The sequence below is a fragment of the Apium graveolens genome, chromosome 2 (assembly GCF_009905375.1).
Source record: "Apium graveolens cultivar Ventura chromosome 2, ASM990537v1, whole genome shotgun sequence".
Lineage (NCBI taxonomy): Eukaryota > Viridiplantae > Streptophyta > Magnoliopsida > Apiales > Apiaceae > Apium > Apium graveolens.
The window spans coordinates 52,250,844-52,276,654 of NC_133648.1; the positions used below are offsets into that span (position 1 = coordinate 52,250,844).

Sequence of the window (25,811 nt, forward strand, 5' to 3'; positions counted from 1 at the left end):
TTTCGCTTGTGCTTAAGGTAGTTCTTGAACATTTTCCATGCAGGTGGAGGCTTTTCAATCACAGCAGCAACTTGAAAAGTTTCACTAATGATCATTCCTTCAGCATGAATTTCATGAATGATCACAGTCTTAGAATCCGTCATATTATAGTCAAAAAAACGGCCAACAATCCACTTTTTTGCCCCAACATCCTTAGTTTTATACTTATGGTCAAGTGACTCCCATAAGGCCTTAGTTATTGGCTTCGAGCTATAAACGTTATACAACGAGTCAACCAAACAATTCAGCACATAATTCCGACATATATAGTCGGAGTGCTTCCAAGCATCCACAGCATACCAAGTCTGTGTGTTGCTCTCACCAGTGAGCAATGGTACATCTTCCTTCAGGAAGTATCCATATGCAACGTGGTCAGATAAAAGTGCATCTTTTACTGCCAACGTTTGAAGTTCGTTCGGTTGAACTTCTCAGGTTTCTCAGTGTGTGCAACAGGCACAGTTAGCATAACAGGTGCAGCAGGCACCACATGTGTGACAGATGGTACGTGCGTCTGTACTACAGGTATATGCACACCAGTAGGCACCGCATGTATAATCGGAGGAGTGAATCCTGCCGATATATGTCCAAAAGGCACACTAAACTGTCCAATGACAGAGTGTCCCACAGGTACATGTCCCGAAGGCACATGTCCAACAGGTGTCTGACCCTCATCAGATACTACGATAGGGTTAATCGTCTGTTGGTGAACCCCATCAGATCCAGCGATCTGTGCGTTGGGATCAGCTGTCATGTTCATCGTATAGTTCACAGTGTTATCGTTCATAGATCTGTTAAACAAAAACACGCAAGACATATTTGTCAGTCACATATTAAAAAATAATAATAAGCTTTAAGATTGTTGTCCAATCTGTGCAGAAATAAACCAATATGTGTATGTGTGTGTGAACAAAATGAACAAATAGAGTAACAGAAAAAGAGGAGAGAAGGATATAATCTGAGTCCAGTGCAGAACTGTCTCCTTAAAGCTTATTAGCCCTTACCGTCGTGTGCGAGCGAAAAGCCTCCCAGGATAAAACAGATTGCAGTGATGTAGAACATCACTCTCAGCGAGCTTGAAATAGAGCAAAAAATTATCACCGGAGGAGAGAGAGGTAGTTTTTTTTTTGTTTAGAGGCGAATGTGTTTTTGGTGTGTCTAACCCTGACGCCCTAGAGATGTTTATATAGGTGTAGATAGACTTGTGCGCTACTCTTTTTCATAATTAAATATCATTAATTATGGAATCAGTGTAATACTTGCAAGGTACTCTATTTCATAAATAATCTGAAACAGAATCGGATTAAATATATCAAGACGTACATCATATCAATTAATCTGAAACAAAATCAAATTAATTTATGTCATAATATTTGAGCCAAATTCTAGTATAAAATAATAATTTCCATTATTAAGAGAATATCATCATATCTCACACATCGTTTAATCATAATGCTCAAAATATGACTTACCAATACGAGAATTATATCCATATTTTCCAAAAAAAAATAGTAAGCTTTTTTTATTAATGAATCCTATCAACGGAACGATACATGACTTCCATGCGTTCTCCACGTACCTTGAAATTTTATCATTCTCATATTCTTTACCCCATTCCCATAACATTGATTCTCCTTTTGGATTCGATTCCGCAATCAAAATGCCCCATTGGTTCTTTCTTACCTCTTGACTCTTGTTTATGTAAAAATAATGAACCATGTACAAGTAGAAACTTCTTGGATGTTGCTCTCAACTGCTACCTACACTTTATACCGTAAGAACATCTCAAAATCAAATAGTCAAGATCAATAATATACGCTATAGCTACATCCCAAGTCAAGATTGAGACACATTAAAAGTTTAACCTACTGTCATTAGAAGACCCAAGCTGAGATTTTTAATGGTAATACAAATAAGTTGGTAAATTTTTGCGATGTTTTCATGTAATTTTGACTATTATCAAAAAAGGTTTTCAAAAATGAGTAAAAAAGCAGGATACAGTATATAATGGATGAATCTCGGTTGCAGCCAATTTAGCTCTCTACCTTTTGGAAAAAGAGCAAAAGACGCAAGCAAACATTGACTAATGCTAGATTCGTTAGTCATAATAGTATTTGTAAAATGGATAAATCGTGATTTCCCTTTTGTGTTGTTGTCAAACTCCCCCCAGAAAGATTGATTTGTAAAGTTTAAATAGTGATTATAAGTAGTGTGCAAGTGAATTATAGTATTATATATATATACAGGACAAGCACGGTTATTTGCGGATAAATTATCTATAAAAGCATGGTTAAAGCACGGTATGTTGAAGAAGATGAAGCATGTACGTAAACTGTGCAAAGATGGAATGCATGGAAGGTTACCATTAAAAAAAAAAGACTTGATTTCTTCTGTAAATAAAGTAAGAGTAAAATACTACTACTACTACTTATTACTAACTGAAGCTTCTCTCTCTGCTTCCTGTCTCTCTCGGTTTCTATATAAACAAAGAGTTTTCGCGAGGCCCTTATTTTAACTTTTGCCATTCTCATGCCTCCCTTGGTTTAATTCGTATAGTAAATATATATTACGTATTCATACACGTACATTACTTGCAAAAAGTAATTAAACTTACTTTTTTATATATATATATATATATATATTGATTTCCCATATACCTAAGCTCAATATACGTATCTATCTAAAAGTATAAATATTAGTAGTAGTTGTAGGTTACACTTTTAGGATTGCTTTGTTTTGCCCCCTTCCTTGCTGCTGAATATACTTGCTTATAGGGGATAGGGGATACAGATACTTATATTATTATATATACATGCGGAGGATGAATAATATTTACAGGGCAACTTTGACGTTGTTGGTTGTGTTGTTGGGGACGACAAAGGTGGTGGTGTTATGTGGATTTCCGGCGACGTTGAGGTTGGAGAGAGCTTTTCCGACGAGTCATGGGGTGGAGCTGAGTCAACTCAGGGCCAGGGACGCGGCAAGGCACCCTAGAATACTGCAGGAGTCATCTTCAAGTTCAAGTTCAAGTTCAGGTGGTGTGGTTGATTTTCCGGTGGAGGGCACTTATGACCCTTATCGTGTTGGGTATTTTCTTTGTCCCCAATAGCAAATACAGTATATTTTAATTTATATTTAAAATAAAAATAAAAAAATAAAGTTGGAATGTGAAAATAATAATATTTGTGGATTAGGTTGGGTGAATGGTGACATTGTTCATATTACGCTAGCTCATCAATTTTTTAATTTTTTTTAAAAAGAACGCTCTGTATTTAGTCATGCATGACGTGAAACCCTAATAAAACATGTACCCCTCCCCGGATAAAAAAGCAAGGGGACGAATTCGTGTTTGTTTTAGAAGCAAAAATCCCTACATTTCTAACATGCATCGTGTGATGAGAGATATTGTGTACGTTCCAATCTCGAATTTATACAATTCAACCAAGGAGAGACGGAGACATGAATTAATTCACAGTAATTGCGATTGTCTCCGATTTTCAAAGTTGGTTTCGTTTGCAACTCAAATTTTTGGCCTGTTCATTGTTTTTTTGGTTACTTTTTTGCGCATTATAGTCAGAAACAAATTAATTAGTTGTATATATTACTCCCTATGTTGCCTTTTTTCCCTTGTTATTGTCATTGTTCATACTTCATATGCCTCCTTTTGCCACGCCAATAAGGTTCTCCGTTGCTTTCACATGTTATGTTTTGTACGGAGTATCTTCCCCCCCCCCTCTTTAATTTCTTTGATTTTTTTTAATTATTTCTAGGGATTTCTCTCATTTATAATTATACTCCCAAACCTTCTTAAAATTTCCTTTAATGTCCATATTAATGTAAGATGATAATTTAAATATTAATTATGTTAACATTTTTGAAAAATGATATATTTTTTAAATAATTGCTAGCGTGTTTAATATGATTGAATAAAAAGTAAAAATTTGGTCAGTGATAATATAAGTTATAGGGAGTAGTATTATAAAAGAAAGATAAGTCATGAAAAATGCTAATTTTCTCTTTTATTTATTTTATTTTCTTCAAATATCCATATCATTGTTTATGGCGGGTATCAAATTGTGTAAATGTTAGAGGAATTTACCTTTTTCACCATTGAGTTTGTAAAATTGTTTGATCACCGGTGTCAAAAAAGACAGCCAAACAAACAAACACTACATACATAACGTAACATATACACGAAAGTAATCCAGTTTGGAAGGGGTTGCCTTTTGTTTGTGTTGGAAGCCCTCTCTCTCTCTCTCTCTCTCTCTCTCATCTATAGTTACATATATATTTTATATATGCGTTGTATCTGCACACTTAAGAATATCTCTCCTCTTCTTTATGCTTTTTGGGTTGTGGTGAATGTAAAAAAGTAACTCAACTATGCACTTGTAGATATAAACTTACTTACATACATACTTTAATTATACACATATGTATAGAGAGAGAATATATAAGTAAACAAAAGATGAAGCTTGGAATGATGTCGGCAACTTTTTCCGGCGGTTGTGTAATTATCTTGATCTGTGTGTCTGTATTTGTACCTGTATTTTGTGGTTTTCCTGTTACTCTTTCATTAGAGAGAGCATTTCCCACGAGTCATGGAGTTGATATGAGTCAACTCAGAGCTCTTGACTCGCTTAGACACTCCAGAATCTTGCAGTCTTCAGCTGGTGGTGTTGTCGATTTTGAACTTGCCGGAACTTATATTCCTAGCCTTGTTGGGTAATTTCATTCTTTTTTTTAAGTGAATTGAATTGATGAATTTTAAGTGATGGAAATGTCTGTTTTCTTTGATTGTGGTAAACTGATAATTGGCTTTACGGGTTGCGAAAAAGTTCCAATTTTATGCTTGTTTATGGATTTAGATTGTTGAATTTTGCTCCTTTGCTGCTACTTGTGTTATTTGGTTCATTTGTTTATGTTGTTTTGAACCTTTGTTGTGATTTGATTTGTTTTAATTTGTTTCTTCATTTGCATCTGAGTTTAAGAGCAGTTTTTGGATTATGTATTTGGGATATTTCTAATATTGAATTGTGTTGTTTCTAATTGGAACTTATATGTGGTATTGGTTGTAGACTTTATTTTACAAGAGTTCAATTAGGCTCTCCGCCAAAAGAATACTATGTACAGATTGATACTGGAAGTGATGTCTTGTGGGTTAGTTGCAGTTCTTGCAATGGCTGTCCTACAGCAAGCGGACTTGATGTAATGTCATTTCAGATGTCTTCATTATTTTTAAAAGTTTTCAAATTTAGGCTTTTGTAAGCGATAAATGGAATGATATTTGTTTTCTTTCTTAATAGATTCAACTCGAGACCTTTGACCCTTCATCCTCCTCCACGGCTTCTTTAGTCTCTTGTTCGGATCAAAGATGTGCTCTTGGAGCTCGAACTTCTGATTCTGCTTGTTCTCGTCAGAGTAACCAGTGCAGTTATACTTTTCAGTATGGAGATGGTAGTGGTACATCAGGTTTTTATGTAGCCGATCTTATGCATTTTGACATGGTTGTTGGCAATTCTGTGATTTCCAACACTACAGCTCCTGTTGTCTTTGGGTATGCTAACTTGAGCCAGTCAATTGGTGCTGATAATTTTTTTATGCTTGCAAAGTTAGTAAATCTTGTTTCATGATTGGATTACAGTTGTAGCACTTCCCAGACTGGGGATTTAACGAAGCCAGATAGAGCTGTTGATGGGATCTTCGGTTTTGGGCAGCAGGGACTATCTGTTATCTCACAACTTTCTTCCCAGGCAATAGTTCCAGATGCTTTTTCTCATTGTTTAAGGGGAGGTGAAAGTGGCGGTGGGATATTAGTCTTCGGTCAAATTGTGGAACCAAACCTTGTTTTTACTCCACTTGTCCCATCACAGTATGATTTCTCTTTCTAATTTTAACCATCACATTACTACTGCTTATATTCTAGAGCACCAATGATGTCATTTTGCTGATGATGCATTACTAGAATCTACAGGGACTTCCGACTTGGATAGATACTTTGTTCTGTATATGTTGTAATTTTGCCTTGTAAGCAAGCATTTTTAAGATTAAGGTCGTAAAGGGTTGCTATACGTTTTCTAGAGTGTGGGTGTAGGTCTGCGAGTGTGTTTAATGTCAATTTGCTCTTGCAGTTTCAATGTTTAAGGTTAGTCTGTTTTAGCCTATGGCGTATGGATATCAAATATAATCAAAATTTCTAACTTATATTACTTTATAAATTAACATCTTTGATGAAGATCCCTACTTTAGCAGTTCACTGTGAGCTTAAACCGATTCCTGAAGACAATTTCATCTACATTTTGGTTGATTATCCATTCATAGCGTCTTTCTTACATATTCATAGTGTACAAGTTGATAGGCAGCAAGAACTGTAGATTAATTTGATAATCCTTTCAATATTTCAGGCCACATTACAATGTCAATCTGCTGAGCATTGCTGTCAATGGGCAGAGTTTACCCATTGATCCATCAGTGTTCTCAACTTCAGGCAACCGAGGAACCATAATTGATTCAGGAACAACACTGGCATATCTTGCAGATGAGGTTTATGACCCTTTTGTCTACGCTGTAAGCATTGCTTCAACAAATTGCTTAAATAGTTTTCCTAGCTCATTTTCCGGTATCGATAGTTTATTGTGTATAAGTGACCTTTATAAGACAAACTCTACTCTAACTTGAAGTTTATGATTTCCTGCACCTGCAGATTACACAGGCTGTTCAACAATCCGTAAACGCATTTCTTTCTAGAGGATCCCAGTGTTTTTTCGTCAGTTCCAGGTTCTCCCGCTGCTTTTAAATCCTAAGCTTTGTCTTTTTGGCAATTAAATCGGGATTGTTACTAATAAGGATATACTAATTATGTTTCTCAGTGTGTCCCAAATTTTTCCTGCGGTTACTTTAAATTTTGCTGGCGGTGCATCAATGTTCTTAAAACCGGAGGACTACCTTCTGAAGCAAAATTCAGTAGTAAGTTTATCTGTCATATTCCTATAATAATTTCCACTGTGCTATCACCAGTTAGAGTTTTTGCCGCATGAACTGTGGTTGGTACTGGTTGGAACTTGTACGTGGTATACTATACTTCTATTTTTGTTAGATTAACATTGTGCTATTAGTTAATATCATTCATATAGAATACTTGCACATTCAAATGGTTTTTTGCATGATCTCCTGAGTCCTAAATTATGAAACCTTGCATATCTTTTTTCACTGGATCTGCAATGCTTCTTTAGATGAACAAGGAGTCTAGTGCTATATGAATATCCCAAATCTGCTCAGTATGACTTCCTACACGTATCTACTGAAGTTTCATGATCTCCTTGTCAAAAAAGATCTTCCCAGCTTCTTAAAGGATCCAATTCATCTAAATATGTGTTTTCATGTTTGCGTTTGATAATTAATCGAACAATGTCTCACAGCTATGGTGTGTGTGTGTATGTGTATATGTAAAATGCTATCCTCAGGAGTTCTGGTGCAATTTAAAATTGATAATCCATATTGTATATTCAGGATATTGAAAAGAAAGTTGCTTATTTATTATGCAGGGTGGAGCTACAGCATGGTGCATTGGCTTTCAGAAACTTCAAGGTCAAGATATTACAATTTTAGGAGGTATGCACCTAGATGAATGAGCCTAGCAATAACTCGATAGTTATAAGATCGACTGATAAAACAATTGTACCAAGAAAGCAAGCAAATGTTAAAGTGATGCGTGTGTGAGTTAAAACTTCATTTCTAACTGTGTTGATTGTGCTTCCTAACAGAGATGGGAGTTCATCATCTGATCTTTATTATCTTTAATAGAAAGAGTGTAATATGAACCATATTGAGCTCAGGCCAGAATAAGAAAAATGAAAATAAATATGTTAAATGTTAGGTCACACAACACTGTAGAAGGGGGTTGAATACAGTGTAGAATACAATCAAATCGATTTAGAACACAAGTAACAGAAAACAGATGTATTCGATATAATAAACTCTTTTACAGTGGAACTGTTCTCTCTCAGTGATGAACAGATATCACGAGAGCTTCTAGGTTACGAGAGCTTCTAGGTTACAATGTATGATCTTCTCGATAATGAGAACACATATAGTGTAAACCTATGTTTGTGTCACAGTTACAAGATAACTTCTAATTGATATGGAATATAATTTTGTTTCCTAAAATATATCAATCAGATATCTTATATAATTCTTCTAGTCCTCTAACTCTTTCCTTGCATATCTTCTTCTGTATTATTCTCGATCTTCTACTGTTAATCAGCTTCCTTCCTTAACTGTAAGTCCTCTCGTACTTAAGTTCTGATATGACCTTAAGTCCTGATATGACATTAAGTCCTGACTTCCAGTAAGTACTGATTCTAGTAAGAACTAATATTTCTTGTTTGTTAAGATCTGAAAACTAAACATGAAACATATTAGACATGACATCTCAAATATATCCAACATTAAAGAAGATTATTGTTGGAAAGGAAAGGATACTCTGGAGTCAATATGTCTTGAGGTCTTCGTCTGATGGATTTCAGTGAAAAGGAAATTCCTTTAGTCACTATCTGTTGATGAGGTCACAAAATTTAAGCTCAAACTAGTCCTTCCCGGTCTGTCTTCGTACTGGATATTCCTTGCTTACTATTGGTTTCGCTGAGCATCCCTTTAGATGATAGGCCTGGCTTTTGCTAGTTTTCCCTGTAATTTTCCTTTTTAATTATGTTAACAATCACTTCCCTGTTCATTATGTGTTTTTTGCCTTTGTAAGTTGTCTCACAACCCATTAACTCGATTTGTTTTTATTCCTTGGTACAGACCTTGTCCTGAAAGACAAAATTGTTGTTTATGATCTGGGTGGCCAAAGGATTGGATGGGCTGATTACGACTGTAAGTTTTAGCGAGCTACTCTATATCTTGCTATAAAGGAAGAACAAGAATAATTAAACATTTCTGTTCAGTAAGATGATCCAATTTGTTACCATTGAAATATGCAAGTGTTTTATAAAGCAGAGATCCATTATTATTGATTATGCCTAAACAACCTTGCCATTAAGATTTTTGTCTTTAGTCACTTACTAATATTATTATTTTTCAATTTTACATTACAAATGACACCATGGCCTCAACCTTTTATCTTTATTTTTCGTCTGAGGGATAAGGAACCAGGGGAATAATTTCTATAGCACGCCTAACTAGTATCCTATGATATTTGATGCGTCTAAATTCTGGTTTTGTACTTATTTGACCATATTTTGTTAGGTTCTTTGTCAGTAAATGTCTCCACAACTTCAAGCTCAGGGACAAGGGAGTTTGTCAACGCAGGACAAATTGGTGGTAGCAGTTCACTGCGAGATCGTTTTATTGAGCTGATACCCATCAGCATGATATCTTTGATATTGCATGCGACATTATTCTACAGTTTCCCAGTTCTGTAACATCGTGTGCGGTCACAGAAAGACTTTATAACATCCATTCTTTGTTACACGGTGTTCCGTTCCTTCTGGCCAATTAGTTTTTATTTAGGGAGAGCGAAGGTACTGGAGGTTGACTGTTGCTGCTACGCTGCCCCCCATCTTAGCATCTATAAGTTCAGTTTGGGGGAAACTTAAGCTAATTGTTAGGTTTTTAGCTATATAGAGTGGGTATTTCTTATAGGGGGTTCTCCTGTATATTACATACAATCATACATATAGAATCATTGTAATACATGCAAATATGCAATACAACTTTTTTGTTTGTTCCAGAGTTGGTATGCAGATGAGGATGATAATCTAGCAAATAGATTAGGTTTGCCAAAATCTAATACTGTTTTTTTTTTATATAGGACTAACATTATTCACTGATGCTTCAAACTGACTTTAAATTTCTATTCGCAGTTGGTTGAATGAGGTAGTAATTTTAAATTGAGTTGGTTTGTCAAAAAAGTATAGGTAGCCTAGGAAGTATGAAGTCAGCTTCTCCGCTTAAATATGGTAAAAATAGCTTAAATCAATATTCATATTAAGGTAATTACTGCACGGATAATAAAATACAAAGAGACTGGTTTAACCCGTAATTTTAAAGCAGCGTCTAGTTTCTACTACATTTATCTCTTTATCTATGTTTCCTAGCTCTGATCAGAAATTTACACGTTCACCTGCAAGAGGATCTCCAACAAGACCAATAAGAGCTCCTAACTCGGAAGCAGAGTGAAAATGCAATGCAACTCAAACGACAAATTTTTTTTAATGTCTTCTCAAATCACTAAGACCCACATTTGTATTTTTTATTTTAAAGTTGTAACTGTAACTCATTCTTAACTTATATTTTATAATAAACTGATCTCTTCACGTTTTTTTCTAATGTAATTTTAATTATAAAATAATAGATAGGGTGTGAATTTAAATATCATTATTGATATTATTTATATTATGCATAAGGAGGAGCTTAAGAGTTTGTTGGAGATAAGGAATAGCTCTACTTGAAAGAACAAATAACAACAACAACAACAATTGATACGGAGTTCTTTTTACCTGGAATGAAAGAACAAAAATAGATTGACGAACAGGATCCCCTTCCCAACGGTATGTTCCGGATTCGATTAGATCGTCAAGATATGTGCTTTAACAACATCTTCTCATCTTCTCTCCTCTCAACAGCTCTCTGCACCCTACATTTCTTTTTCTCCTTCAATGTCCTCAACCAGTTTCATTCCAATCAAAAGGTTTGTAAGAATAGCACAACCTCCACAAATTTATTATTCACAAGAAAATTTAACATTTTTTCTCTTCATCATAAACTACTAACTTGTCTTGTAAAAGTTGGGATTCAGGTAGAGTTACTGACTTGGGATTAATTGCAAATTGGGGATCAATTGGAAGTATTAATTAAATTAAAAATCCGATGTATTATAATATTAAATATATTATTATGATTATATTAATTATTCATTAAAAAATATTTATTTTATCATAATTTTTATAGTTATTTATATTTAAATAAATACAGTATTTTAATTTTGATAAATAATTATATATTTAAACATATTCCAATAAAAAAAATTGCAAATTTTAATCGAATTGCAAAAATCAAATTGATTGAGTAACTTGAAAGAAATTAATCGGTTGAATCAGACATTTTTAGAACAGCGCTACCAGCTGAAGGGGATGACTTTTTCGTTGCAACACTTAATATTACAGAACTTGTTGCAACACATTTTACAAGTTTGCAGCCTTCAGGTCCAGAAGTTGCAACAAGCGACAAAGAAGCATATGTAGTGAACCATACTGATTATTCCCCAAACTTGATTATTCCCCAAAAATATTGGAAGAATTCCAAAAGTTTAAGCAAAACAAACTTGATTATTCCCCAAAAATATCATTGAAAACCATACTGGGAAAAGCTTTAGCAGTACATACTGCGCTTAAACAAAAACAGAAAACTAGTTTTTTCTGGCCCAGCTTTATAGACTATAGTTTTATAGCAAAGATATTCCCAAATTCACAAAATATATATATTTAACTCTGCCATTGTGCGAATTGTTTCAACCTCCTTAACAGTAAAACATGACATCTTTCACGTTGTCTCTGGTACCAGGAACAGACCGCACAGCTGCAACCCCCTCCCTGGTAGCTCTTGCCTCACTGCTCGAGTCCCCATCTGACGCAGTTCCTTCCATATAGTACCGGGCCCTGAATGCAGTCAGATGTGCATAATAGGCTGGCGGAACTACAAAACATTTTAAAATTATGTCAATTGGTTATGGCTGAGAGAAGAAAACTAGAAAATGGTGGTTGAACTGCAAACTGAGTAACAACATACCAATTGAAACAGAACGTGTGCATCTTGCATACCTGACAAAAGAATTAAGATATGAGACAGTTTTGTATATAATGTACAATTACAATGAATAGAATCTTTAGTTAATTGATGAAGAGTAAGAACCCTACGTATAGGTCAGCTGATTAGTGAGGGCCTGAAGAGCATCAGCAGTAAATTTGTTCTCATCATACAGGACATGGTAGTGGGTAGGACGACTTGTTCCCTATCAGAAAAGGTACAACAATGAACAAATGATCTTTGTAATGCTTATACAAATTCCATGTAATCTTGTATCGACATGTTTACCTGTATACCAGCATGGCTACACAGATAAAAATCAAATTCAGTCGGATGGCAGATGGTGGTATCTACAACAGTACCTGATTTCCAAAAACCACCAAAACCAAGTACACATGAGTATTTGCTAATTAGAATTATAGTTTTTTCTGAAGAAACAATGAAACACAAAAATGTAACCTGGTAATATGTTGCCACTCTTATCAGTTGATCTCCTGTCATTATGAACTGCTGGAAAAAGACGTGTGTGATGCCTCTTCTGCACAACCACAAAGGTCACAGGAGGTAGGTAGTTTTCTTGCAGCGACTGGCAGGCCTGAAAAACAGATATCTTCCCATTTATCAGTCTTCAACTAGAAGGTGCCAATAGTAAAGGCGGTGGTCACTCGTAAATTATTACATACCGTCCTGATGGCATGCATTTCTTCCAGCAAGACCTGATTGAACTGACCTTCACTTACTCCATCCCTGGGGTACAGAGAAAAAACATAATAAACAGCGCCAAAAAAAGTAAATAACAAGAATGTGCAACAAAGCATGCCTAACCTGTAGAATATGATTCTCTGAGGTTGACGATTTGTTGCTAGGCGGAATGCACGCAGATGGTCCCTGCAAAATCCAATGGAAGATGAGAAAACACAAGGGGTTTAATTAACCATCAATGCAAACAGCATTTTTTAAACTCGTACCTGATCATGCCACTATGAACATGCCCCTTTTGGGGATCTACACGAGTGCTGTAGAGGTCCCTAATAATTTCATCACGGTGACCTTGTGCGGAGTACAGTGCTCTGTACTTAGTGACCTCAGGCCAGTCCATTGATGCCACAACCTAAATGTAGAGGATTAGTACAGAAAAAATTTTTGGGGTGCAAAATAATCAAAAGAAAACATACTGCTGCAATAGATGAACTGGAGTCCTCCCCTGGAGCCGGATGAGTCACATCTGCTCCAAAGATGATCGTTGGACATTCTCTTACACCAGGAGGAGGAGCTAGCAACACATTATTCCTGCCTCCAACCTGTTACCACATTAATCAAAATGTTCATTATGGTCTATCACCAAGCAAGATTTCATTGAACGGCATTGATTTTGATTCAAATTAAAAAAATACCTTCACATTAATTTTAAGTGACAGATTCTCAAGGTATTGCTTATTACACTTGGTCACATGTCTCGACTGGCAACACTGTGAAACAATTCCCAAATTTGTTTCACAGACTCGTTTGATTTCACCTGTGAGAAGCAAAACATCATTTACTGAACTTTCTTGAAATATTATAGGATACAAAAGGGTAGAAGCCTACCATAACTCCCACTAACATCAGGCAAAACAATGATCAGCATCTGGAGATTTTGTCTGCTTTCGCATTCCCTGTGTATTTCAATCAAAGTTTTTGCAATGAGACGAGGATTAGCTGCTTGAATGGGAAGCAGGGGTTGGGGATTGAAGGCCTACAAAAATTTCGATAAGTAGTCTGGGTTAGTATTTGCATTTCGCAAAAACTTATGTGATAAAGAACAGTAAAAACTGCATACCATTCCTCGGCTTCTACACATTCTAACCAATTCGTTACAGAAATTGTGCACAGCATCAGGATGAGCTCTTGAAAAGTTCACGCAAGTCCACCGTTCTACTGAGCCACCATTCACCATTTTCTACAATTACACTCACGATAAATATATTAGCATAATTGTCAATTGTGTTTATGAAAATGTTTAGGTACAATAAATATATTAAATTAAAGGCTAACGATAGTATGATACTATGATCATTTTCTAAAATACCAAGATTAACTACCAGATACTAACCAAAGACTATGATTCTTTTTTACAAGACCAGTAAAACTCTAGAGTTGTACATTTCCAAAAGTAGAACAAATATTACTAACTAATATAAGTAACTTAATTAGCACACAACCATTCATACAAATTTAAAATAGCTACTCCACCTTGTCTATCATATTCCATTGGCCTACATATGGTTCGACTACTGATTCTTTGCTTGTAGCATGGTATTTAACCTGGATCAACAAAAAACTGAACACAATTAGATCCTGGAAAGGAAAAGATAAAATAATGAATTCAACACATGGCACATGCTTGACATTTACCTTTGGAGGATTAAGAACTCGTGCATCAATAGAGGTCATTTCAGTCCCAACTTGAATGCCAAATTCACTAACAAGCTCATCGTCGTTGTAGTTATTTTGACGGGTCATCTAGACGAAAACAAATTTCAATGGAAATAGAAAGTAGGCAACCATCTTTAATGAAAAAAGAAAAGGGAGAATATAACTAACAACCAAAGTTTATATATCATACTTCTCTGTTCCTAAAAAACTTTTAAGTACCTGCATTATACTTGCTTCTCTATCAGATGGCCGCTGACAGGTTGCTCTTAAGAGACTAGTTACTTGTCGCTCATTCAATTTCTTAGCGCACCTTTGACCTTTGACAATTCTGCAAACCTGCAGTACAAATGTTATTTGCCTGCAAAATTCTGCAAAATTCCAATAACAGAAAATTTGATAGGTGCGAACCTCCATAGGCATGTATATAGGCTTTGCATCAGTTCCGGCATTAAGGGCTGGCAGGGATGTCTGGGTTAAAATGATTTTGTATTTCTTGCGGAAATAATCAGCAACATGCATTGACACCCCAGTCTCATCCTTAAACCTGTTTAAAGGAGAGCACACATACATCAAAAAGAACTTTTGGCTCAAGACTAGAATAGAGTACCAAGTCAAACCGATACACAAGAACACAAAGGAGAGAAGAAATCAGAATTGTGAAGGTCTCACTTCCAAGCAGACACTAAAAATTACATTGCACTTGCAGAAAACCCAATCCCCATTACTCATTACAATTAAACTCCAACTTTTTATAAACACAAAATCAAAATCATGATGTTGCAGAGTTTCACAAGGCCAATATACCACTTTCTAACAGTGCAACATCCAATGCAGTTCGTAACTTAACATATTGAAAACCCTTGTCTGTGACTACAATTTGAACTGTTGAAGATCTATAACTAATGTTAGTTCAATGGAGTCAAATATAAAAAAATTTAATATAGTTAACTTGATTAACCAGAATGTTCAACTTCAACCAACCATCTGTTGACTAGTGATACATTAGATACCTTGTTGTATCACTGTGGGTTTCAAAAGTGAAAAGTCATGTATCAAAATATACCCACAGATACGATACATATTATACATAACATAGAGCACTGCAAACAAATAAACACAAGCTCAATACATATACAATCTTGCAAAACCCGCATACCAAAAAATCATGACTAAAAATTTAAGTTTAGTGGGCTCACGTTAATTGACGCAAAGGTTGGGTAGAAATGCTCAGCACCTTGTATCGTCTCATATAATCCCCATGAGAGAACTCAACCCTAATTCCTCTCAAAGCTTTTTTAAGCTGTAAAACAGCCAAGTATGCTCAGATGATTTTTGGAAAATGACTAAAATATATATTTATTAAATTCCAAAGTTGAACCTGAAACATTATATTAGTATTCAAACATAAAGGAGTACCTTCACTCGGTCCATATCAGAAAGAGCCCTGTCCACATCCCTTAAATTCAGAAATTTATGAACAAAAGCAGAAACCAAAATTGGTTCATAGAAAGCTCTGGCAGACATATCTACGAACCAAAACATTATTGTTTATCACATGATTGGCTATTTGGCTTCATAAAAGTCTAAAAAGTATAGTTCTAATTCTTACCAACGTTTAGCGACAGCCCCATTTGAGTTGGTCGGAGACTTTGATAGTAACCTTTCCAAAACTCCAAGCCATCTCCTAATTCACCTTTTCCAAACAAGGTATTAAAGAAAGACCTTCCTACCACAGCATTACTGCAACAAAAAACTTCACATGCTTAAATAAATGTCATACTAATTTACAATTTAAAACCATTACAGTAGAGATATTTTTATGTACTTATTTGATGGTGTTGCCCTCAAGACCACATCAAACAACTGTATTGTTTCTTGTGGAACGTCAAGTTGTCTGCTAGCTAAGAATTGCCTGAGATGATGTAGATCAGGTCTAGAAGCAAACTTAATGGATACCCTGAATTCTCGTTCTCTCCTACAAATAAGAAAACATCAGAATTAAAAATATATCCAAGCCTGCCTGTTAAAAAATAAGCTAATAATTTATGCACATGTTTTTTCAATAAATGAATAGCGAAAACGAAAAGATATACATTTCAATGAAATTAAGAAAAAAAATATAACACTGTATGAAATTGGGTCAATAACTAAAAGTCTGAAACCACATGCCAACATCCAAATACCAACCTTGATGCACGATCGTTGTCTTCTAACTTAACAACAAAGTCTTTGGAGGAGAAAGGCAGTGGCCCTGCTGTGTATGCACTCTTGCTACCGTCGTAAGCTAATTGCCTGTTGTCCAAGTGTGATTGCCGGTAAGTTTTATCAAGGCTTTTCATTATATCTCTGCACACTTTTTTGTTTGTGACTTCAGGCCTGATTGTAACCTTTATTACAAAGGGTGAAAAGAGAAAAGATTAAAGATGCAAAAACAACCAAACAAAGAGACTGTCACACTGACAAAGTAGTGGGGATAAAGAAGAACAGTGTGACATAAAATTTCTAAAGTTTACAAACACTTAGTTACAACAGCAGAGAAAAGGAAAAAAAAATCAAACAGAATTACATCAAGTAAATCTAACAAAAGCAAATAAAAAGATTCTCCCACAAGGAACTGAAGAGATTTCAAAATATTAAAAATGTACTAGTAAATCCCTCAAAATCCATCACTTTTTCAAATCAATAGATTTTGAATAACATCAAATTTTGATGAATTTTTTAAAATCCAAATCAAATACCACCAAATTTTGTTTGACCTTTTAAAATCTAAATTAAACACACTCAGATTTTAAAAACTTTTTTCTAATCTTTATTGAATACCATCAAATTTAAAATCTAAATTGAAAACACTCAGATTTTAAAAGACTTTTTTCTAATCTTTATTGAATACCAATCAAATTTTAAAGGATTACTCAATTTTAAAAGACTTTTTTCTAATCTTTATTAAATACCATCAAACTTTAAAGAATTATTTAAAATCCAAATTGAATACCCGTGATTTTCAAAATCCTTCAAAATACTAATTTATACACCCCGTATAAATTTCAAGGATATGAGGTAAGCATTCAGACATACAAAACTAAACAGATACAAGAACTATTTTAAAAAATACATTAAGCTGTTTTCACTATAAATTAAAATTGAAAAAATGAAGCACCAAATAATATATACCTAGTGCTATACATAAAGAGAAAAACTGATTATTTTTTCCTCAAATAAATATAAAAACATCACATGTTTGTATGATGCACCAGTGTAAATAGACCAAAACAAAAATAAATTATCAAATACTCACATTTCTTTTTACAAGACACGAGATTTAAATAACAGAGCATTTAATAAATAAAATAAACACTCGGAAGAATGAAACAGTTATTATAAGGAATCAACAGATAGACAAATCATGTGTATAGTGAGAGAGAGAGAGAGGGAGAGAGAGAGATTACGTCGTAATGATGCAAGTCATTATCGGCCACCTTGACGAGGAAATGATTGGCGCGAACAATGCACCTCCGTCCTTCTCTCCCATACCCTGGCCTCGCCGGCACTCTCAAAGCCATGCTCGATGCCGGATGTGGCACCGGGGGTTGTGCCGGAGGTTGAGCCACCGGCTGTTGTACAGAAGGACCAGCCGGTGCTCCGATCGCCATTCTCTCAACTTCGCCACTCAGAGCCGCCGCCGACGACGACGCCTCCGTACGCGGAGCCGGAACCGGCGCTCTAACCACCGGTTGCACAACCGGCTGAGCCACCGGTGCAGGAACATTACCGCCTCGTCCGGACGACTGCACCGGAGGAGCCTGATCTCCGCCTCTACCACCGCCTCTACCCCCACCATAACCACCACCGCCTCTACCGCCGTCGTAACCACCGCCTCCTCTTCCACCAGCATAACCACCGCCGCCTCCTCGACCGCCGTCGCCACGACCGGCGCCTCTACCACCACCACCACGTCCGCCGTCTCCACGACCGGCACCACGGCCACCGTCGTAACGACCACCGCCCCTTCCACGACCAGACATTTTGTTTGAACAAAAAAAAACTTAAATTAAAAGTGCAAATAAATAAGAGAGTGGCTTGTTTTGTTTTGTATAGAGATGATAGACACAAATGAAGAATGAAGAAGTGTGTAAAAGATGGATATATATAAGGGGGGAGTAGAGTGAAGAGGGGGGGGGGAGTGAGTGAATTGAGGGGACGTGTCGTAAATGGAAAGAGATATTAGAGAGATTTCAGAGAGATACCAAGGAGAGAGATAGAGAGAGGGGTTTTCGGGTTGGGGGTTAAAAGACATTCATTACGTGGGAAACTGGACAGACCCATCTACCTTTTTTGCATTTCTTTTCCTATGGATTTTAATTTATTCCAGTATCCCTTTCTTCAGATTTTCCAATCTTTAAAATTACTTTGGATTTTCATTTATTTCTTTCCTTTCTTCTCATTAATTTCTGTATTTTTTTCAAAACTTCCACGTTTTTATTTTTCAAAATGATTACTTTTGGGAATTAATGACAGTAAGAGATACTATCTATTCAAATCTCTACATATCTATATCCTCTATTACTTAAATTGTAACTTTTATTTAATATTTTTTTTGATATATTTGATCTTTTCAATAAGTTACATATGTACCACGTAATAGACAAAATCATCATCTTATGTTTTTAATTTGTCAGTGTAAATAATTACATTTTGATTTATCGAAATTTCATTATGTATATTAATTCTATCACCTTTTATTAATTCACTTACATTAGAAATTTCTAATTTTTTTTAAAAAAATTGTAATACATTATTATAATTGTGGGCAGATGAATAGATCGAATAATTTTAAATTACGAAGACCTATTAATAATTTGATCGACATTAAAATGAATATTTTTACCAAATTTTGTATTATAAAAACAAGATTAAATTGCACTTTGGGTATCCGAAAATTAATTAAATTGCAGCATAATGACTGAATTATAATTTTAGCCACTTTCTTTGCTAAATTTTTATTTTTTATAATATGGGGCTCCCTCCCAACACCGTTAAAATCTCTGTCAATTTGATAACTGAGATATGGGTATTATAGTCTACTAACACTTAAATATTTATATTGTGTATATAATTCCACCCATTAGATTCATTCGTAAGTATAATATCCCCTAATACAAACTCAACAAATATAAAACCTAATTACGGGTTGTCGGTAACGAGGGTACCGTTTTAATCGAGTTGATCTTAGTTTGTTCGGATGAGTTGAATTGTGGGTTGGTGGAAGGTGTAGTAGATGGAGGAAATTATATAATATTCGGGACATAACGTGTAATTATTTTTATTGATAAATAATTATTAAGTGATATTTGGTGAATTATCTGATTATTGGTGTGAATATGTGGATGATTATATGTTGTAAAGTATAAGTATGTTAATTTTATTATGTCCAGAATAAAATACAAATAATTATGGTATTTTCCTGGTAATTTTTGGAATATTATATGATTTTATAATGATTTATAAATTTATTTAATTATAATCTGAATAATTACGAAACTATTTTATAAAGCAGAGAATCGTCAAACTTCAACCGTTTTTACATTTTTACAACCCGAAACTCTTCGGAAAACTCCTTCCTAACCTAATATGATAATTCTCGACATTTTCCGTGTTTTGACTTTTTCGATCCGGAGTGCGGTTTGACCCGTACGCGTCCCTGCGCAAAATTTCGATACGATAATCATTTTGATAAATCAATAAAACCCGTATTCTCAAGAGACAGGATATTATTACATTATTTTCGTATAAAGTGTTTTACTAGAAGTCCAGATTGGATAATTATTCAATACGGGTATCAAATCGGATCATTTTTGCAGTTACTTAGCGGCTAAGTAACTTAATTATCCAATACGGGTATCAAATATGATCGTTTTTCGAGTTACTTAGCGGCTAAGTAACTTATTTATCGATCCAATATGATCCAACTCGTACCAATAATCCCATAAATATAAATAGCCTTTTTTTAATTTCATTTTATTTGTATAATCATAATCAATCAGTAGAAACCGATAAAATACAGAGAAAATCTTAAAAACATCGCATTCTTGAAAATCAAACTCACAAATGAAGGCGTTATCGAACTCCGATTTGGGCGTATAAGTAGTCGAATCGAAACTTGTAAAAAGTACTTTCAGAATCTACAATCGATTTCACTGCAGATTTAGCAGGTATTAAATTATTAAATTTTGAAAATTCGAAATTATATAATTTAAAATAAGGATTTTTGCAAACGTGATTATCTGATTGTTTTGATGCTTTCATGTTGTAAAGTATGTTTTTCTGGTCAATTTCATATATTATACTTAAAAAATAGAGTTCGATAACATATAGTAATTGATGTTTGATTTTCTAAAAATTCAAAATTAGGGTTCTTGGTGTTCTTGAGTTGAAATTTGGGGCTTTTTGATTGGTGAATTATGGGTTAACTTGGTATAGATCAACGTGTTCCTCTTGTGAAGAGGAAATGAATGGTGTAAGCAAAATCACCAAACGATGCCGGAAAAGTGCTGCATGATCGATCGAAGTTCTCGCCGCCGGCGAGATTCTTCGCGATTTTCCGGCCATATCACAGCGTTTTTGATAATTCCCCTTGCCGATTTATGCTTGTCTTCGTTAGTACTGTAAATCTGGAGAGTTTGCCTCGATCATGGGCACGTAGACTCGCCGGCGGCGGCCGCGACGGTGCCAAACTACGATTAAGCCCCTGTAGTTTTGATTCTTTTCAAAATAAACCCTGAAGTTTCGAGTTTTGCAAATTAGTCCCTGGGCTTTTCAAAATTCCAAAAATCATATTCTGTTTTATTTAATTTCAAAAATGATATTCTCTATTTTTATTATTTTCAGAAAATAGATTTTTATTATTTTAAATTCCCAAAATTCATTAGTTTTAATTCTAAAAATTATTTTAATTCAAAAATTAAATCTAAATTATTTAGTTAATTAATTTTTGTTGATAATTAATTATTCAATTAGTCAAATAATTTAAATATTAATTGATTAATTGAATAATTAGTTCTTAAATAATTTTGATTGATTATTTAATTAGATTTAATTATTTCTTTTTTATTTCAAAAAATTCCGAAAAATAGTTTCGAACTTTAAAATATTATTTTAAATTATTTCAAGACTCAATAATTATTATTAAATTATTTTAAAATCAGATTCGGGTGTCTGAATCCTATTATTTAATTATAAAATGAAAATTAAATCTAATTCTGAAAAATGTTCAAAAATTCGTATTAAATAGACCGTTCGTCCGTTTAATACGAAACAAACGCAACTAGACTCAGAAAAATATTATGCTTCAATTAAAAATACTTTCGAGACATAAAATCTTTTGTTTCGAAAGGTTGCTTAGTTTTGTAAACGTTTCTGAGTCGTGCAATCATCGCAAAATTGTATTTCGACTTGATTTCGGTTTTGAACATACCGAGTCGAATGCTTTGACAAACTGAGTTATATGTTAGTTGAAATATGTGATACGTGCCTTATATATTTATGTGTTATGTGAATTATGAGTCCACGCGTCGATTAAACTTTATCTGATTAAAGATGGTCCTTATTTGTTATTATAGAGCGGGTAGATGATAAGGATAAACGTATAGCCTATACAACTTTATATTTTCAGTTAATTAAATGGTAACTTTTATAATAGATACACCCAGTTCAAGGCATTCAAAGCCAGACAGGGATAGTGAAAGTAAAGTCTGATTATGTATGGTAATGGATCGAGTAGATACAGAATATATGAGAGCATAGAATAACAATTGAAGGCTAGAAAGCGGATCAATTGAGGCAAGTATACCTGAACTTTCTTATGATATACTGCAAATACTTCATTCCTATTCTAAGTTTAGAATAGTTAAATGTTTTTATATTTTGCTGCAATTACTCTTATTTATGCAAATACCTTTTTGATTTTGTTCCTTGATTATCGATTCATTTCTCTTGAGCAAATACCCATTATTTCGGGTTATTTGCGAACCCTGAATCGGAATGTTTTGAAATCAAAGTGATTTGACATCAAAATACTCTACGGACTGGATGGTTACGATGAGGGCCAGGAATAAGCTGGACCCTAAGGGCCAGAGATGGCTGGACCCTTGATTATTAGGCCATAGTGCTTGGGTACCCTATATGTTGGTGGGTCTATGCAGTTGGGTATAGATCTGCGCTATATCCTGACTGATCAGCAGGTTATAGTGCATATGTTGCTTCTAGTGTCCAGTCTAATTTATTGACAATCGCCATTAATGGCATTCCTCCTTGGAAAGTTATGGTTACAAAAACAAACGAAGATTTGATTCAAGAAATGAATCAGTGAAACGTTCACTGTTCTTTTACAGAGAAATGTGATTTATGATTAAAGGCCAATGAGGGTCGATGTTTTATCCGCTCAACTATTTTAAATAAATGAAGATGTTTTAAAATTATTTAAAAATTGATTCGAGAAGTTTCCTTGATATGATACTTGCTGGGCATTTTTGGCTCACTCTTGCTTTGTGAATTCTTATTTCTTTCAATATCGAATGTGGATAAAAGTGAATAGCTCTTAGTAGACAGCAAAAGTGGAGGGATCCCGACTGAAGGAATTTGGAGGTGTTAGAGTAAATAATACGAGGAAGTTAGCAAAGAGGTAGTAAAATAGTATTTAGTTATTATAATTTTAGAAGGTTAGATTCTTTTTTCATACCATAACCTGTAAGCGATCCGGAATAAGGAGGGGTTATCTGTATATTTGTTTTAATATGCAGGTTTATATTACTTAAACTTTAAAGTTGTTTAGTGACACCCAATCTTGACCCCGCATTTGGGGATGTTACAATTGGTATCAGAGCCACATGTTATTGGTCCCTGAAATAAGAATAGGTGGAAGTAAGATAGGATTGACAAGTTATATAAGATAGGGAAGACCTTAAGTATACTCATCTGGAGTTCGAGCTTAGTGTGAGTTAAGATTAGCACATCCGTTATGGATTAGTAAGATAGGGTATTGTTAAGATAAGTGGAAGGTGAATATATTAACGCTATAGATATATTGAGTTCCCAGATTCGATAGTTGTGGAGAGTCAACGGCTCGACGGAGATTGGGTAAATTACCCTACTTTTCATATGGTTTTAAAGGAAAATGCGATTAAATTCTGTGAGAATTTTGTATAAGGGAAGATAGAAAAGTTCTAGTATGAGCCAACTTAGAATTGCGTAGTAGTTTAAGCTCCAGGCTAGATGCAACGAGTTGATTGAAGCTAACGAATAGCCAACGTCGCAAGTTTAAAGGCACCACTGTGGCGAGGAGCTTCTTATCACTTTTTGGGCACCGCGCAAGGATCGACATATTGACCTTATTAGTTATATTTAAGGTTAACAAGAAGCGACCTTATGTACGAACAGAACATCAAATTACGTCAATCGGTTGTAACTACGACATCAAGGACGACGGTGAAAATATCACAGATAGTACCAGATGTCAGCATTGGAGTTGGAGTTACGAATGAAGTAGTATGAAGCGGTAAATGAAGTTCTCGGTGACTAGTGAAGGCGAAATGGATTCAATAAAAAGCAGAAGAGATATTGAAGTGGATGAACCTTTAGGTGGTTGTTTCCTTAGTTATGTACCTTGTTGTGGTTGAAGAGAACAACAACCAACTCATATAGTAAGGACGACCGGATGTTTGATTTTTAAAATTTTAAAAAAAAGTTTTCAAACAAGACTTTCTTAACAGAATTTCTAAAAGATCTTTACACAAAATGAGTTTTGAAAATTTGGTTGTCAAATTACTACTTGAGTTCTTGTTGTTATAAGTATTAGATTACCCGGAAGAATACTTGATTGAACTCAGTATTGTTATTTCAGAGGGCCAAGTAGACCCGCTAATACGGAGAAGTTTAAATTTTTCTCGGAAGAAGAGTGCAAAGCTTGTTTAATAGTATCAACAATCGAATCAATGTGCAGGAACATTATTTATCCAATTTATGGAATTATTAAAGTTTAAAATGGTTTCGTTGACCCAAAAAGAAGCTCGAGGATGATTGAAGAAAATGGAGGAATCTTCCATATGATTGAAGAAAAAGAATATTTCTATCGATGGAGTCGAGGGGTTGCATGATCAATGATTACGCTACACGACATATAAGAAATTAGAAATTATGATTATAAATTCCGTAAGAACGTGATTATGGTCGAATTATTAAAATATTAAATATGGAAGCACGATGGTAAAAATACAAGACTTACATGGCAGGGATGAAACAAGAAGTTATTACGACAAATCTAACGAGAAGACAATTTTGCCCAAATTGTTAAAATGTTAAAGGTATTTCCAGAGGATATTTCGAATCTATCATCTGATGTAGATCCGGAATCTGTTACTCGAAAGAGCCCTGAAAATACGCATAAGTGAAGCATAGATGGCGATCAACAGCGTCATTCTTTTCTACGACTGCATATACTCTTCTTGATTCTTGAATACGCGCGAGCTTCTTTCAGTGATAAATATATGAGACAAGAAGGGAAAAAAATTATTGTATCCCTTCCATTTTTTTTTCTCTGAATATTACTCTCTGATCAAGACAAGCAGTGTTATGATGTGACGCTTTATCGAAATGACGAAGAGTCGGGTGGGACTAGAGCTGGCAATTCATTCGTTTCGTGTACTTTCGTGTCGTGTACTTTCGTGTTTCGTGTCATGAATGCCTAAGCCAAACACGAACTGTTAAGGATTCGTTTCTTTTCGTATTCGTGTACCTTCATTTCGTGTACGTTTCATGTCGTGTTTCATGTAATTGAAAATTAATAATATAAATAAAGATAAATAAAATATATATTTAAATATTAAATTTTTACTAGTCGAGTCTTAATTCAATATATTATAAAGACTCAATTGTAGTGCAGTCAATCTTATGAAATATAAATTTAAATCTATTTGTATCTATTTTCTATAAATATTATATGCAAAATATTATTGTAAGATATATGTATTCATATAATTTTGATAAATTTATTTAAATATTTATTTCGTGTACTTCCGTTTTGTGTCATGTACCCAAGTGTAAACCCAAAACTGATATTAAATTTATTCGTGTACTTTCGTGTTCGTGTACCAAAACTGTCAAACCAAGCCCATTTATTTTTGTGTCATTTTCGTGTCGTGTTATCGTGTATGAAATTGCTGACTCTAGGAGGGACGCCACCTAATCATGTGATGTATGCCATATAATATGAAAGACTGGCCATCTTGAGTACAAATATGGTTGTCTCATTGATATCCAAATCATTTATTCTTTCTTTTTCAAATCATGATTATCAACCTATGGAAATAGACGGACATATAAGTAAATGTCATATTTATTGAAGAATCAAAGCCAGCATCAGAGGGTGAACCTTTTACAACAACCTTTTCAAAAATGAGTATAGCTCATTAAGGAGCGATATAGATAATCAATTGAAAATCGGAGATGAAGCTAGCGTAATTTAAATTATTAAGGATAGGTTAACTAAACCTAACCATCCTTTT

The 25,811-nt window shown here is 34.5% G+C and overlaps 2 protein-coding genes across 3 annotated transcripts; one reads left to right on the forward strand and one right to left on the reverse strand.

Annotated features, from left to right (window-relative positions):
* Positions 1 to 2,731: 2,731 nt before the first annotated feature.
* Positions 2,732 to 9,766, forward strand: LOC141707419 (aspartic proteinase 36-like). Of its 2 annotated transcripts, none has more exons than XM_074510574.1 (10): positions 2,732 to 3,123; positions 5,115 to 5,244; positions 5,343 to 5,593; positions 5,681 to 5,908; positions 6,441 to 6,603; positions 6,740 to 6,813; positions 6,906 to 7,002; positions 7,581 to 7,647; positions 8,839 to 8,910; positions 9,283 to 9,766. In XM_074510574.1, exons 1-10 carry the CDS (start codon positions 2,849 to 2,851, stop codon positions 9,456 to 9,458), a joined length of 1,533 nt encoding a protein of 510 aa, XP_074366675.1. In that variant the 5' UTR covers positions 2,732 to 2,848; the 3' UTR covers positions 9,459 to 9,766. The 2 variants fall into 2 exon arrangements, with proteins under 2 accessions (XP_074366675.1, XP_074366676.1); XM_074510575.1 differs by lacking the exon at positions 2,732 to 3,123 and adding an exon at positions 4,208 to 4,761.
* A 1,577-nt stretch (positions 9,767 to 11,343) lies between these two features.
* On the reverse strand, positions 11,344 to 18,542 carry LOC141707420 (protein argonaute MEL1). The gene is made up of 22 exons (XM_074510576.1): positions 17,703 to 18,542; positions 16,444 to 16,643; positions 16,082 to 16,231; positions 15,866 to 15,996; positions 15,673 to 15,782; positions 15,453 to 15,556; positions 14,665 to 14,800; positions 14,476 to 14,592; positions 14,236 to 14,343; positions 14,074 to 14,145; positions 13,661 to 13,780; positions 13,429 to 13,576; positions 13,236 to 13,357; positions 13,017 to 13,142; positions 12,810 to 12,952; positions 12,667 to 12,729; positions 12,525 to 12,588; positions 12,301 to 12,436; positions 12,130 to 12,203; positions 11,952 to 12,046; positions 11,824 to 11,855; positions 11,344 to 11,730 (listed from the first exon to the last, which is right to left on the reverse strand). The coding sequence occupies exons 1-22, from the start codon at positions 18,276 to 18,278 to the stop codon at positions 11,555 to 11,557; spliced, it is 3,003 nt and encodes a 1,000-aa protein (XP_074366677.1). The 5' UTR covers positions 18,279 to 18,542; the 3' UTR covers positions 11,344 to 11,554.
* Positions 18,543 to 25,811: the final 7,269 nt, after the last annotated feature.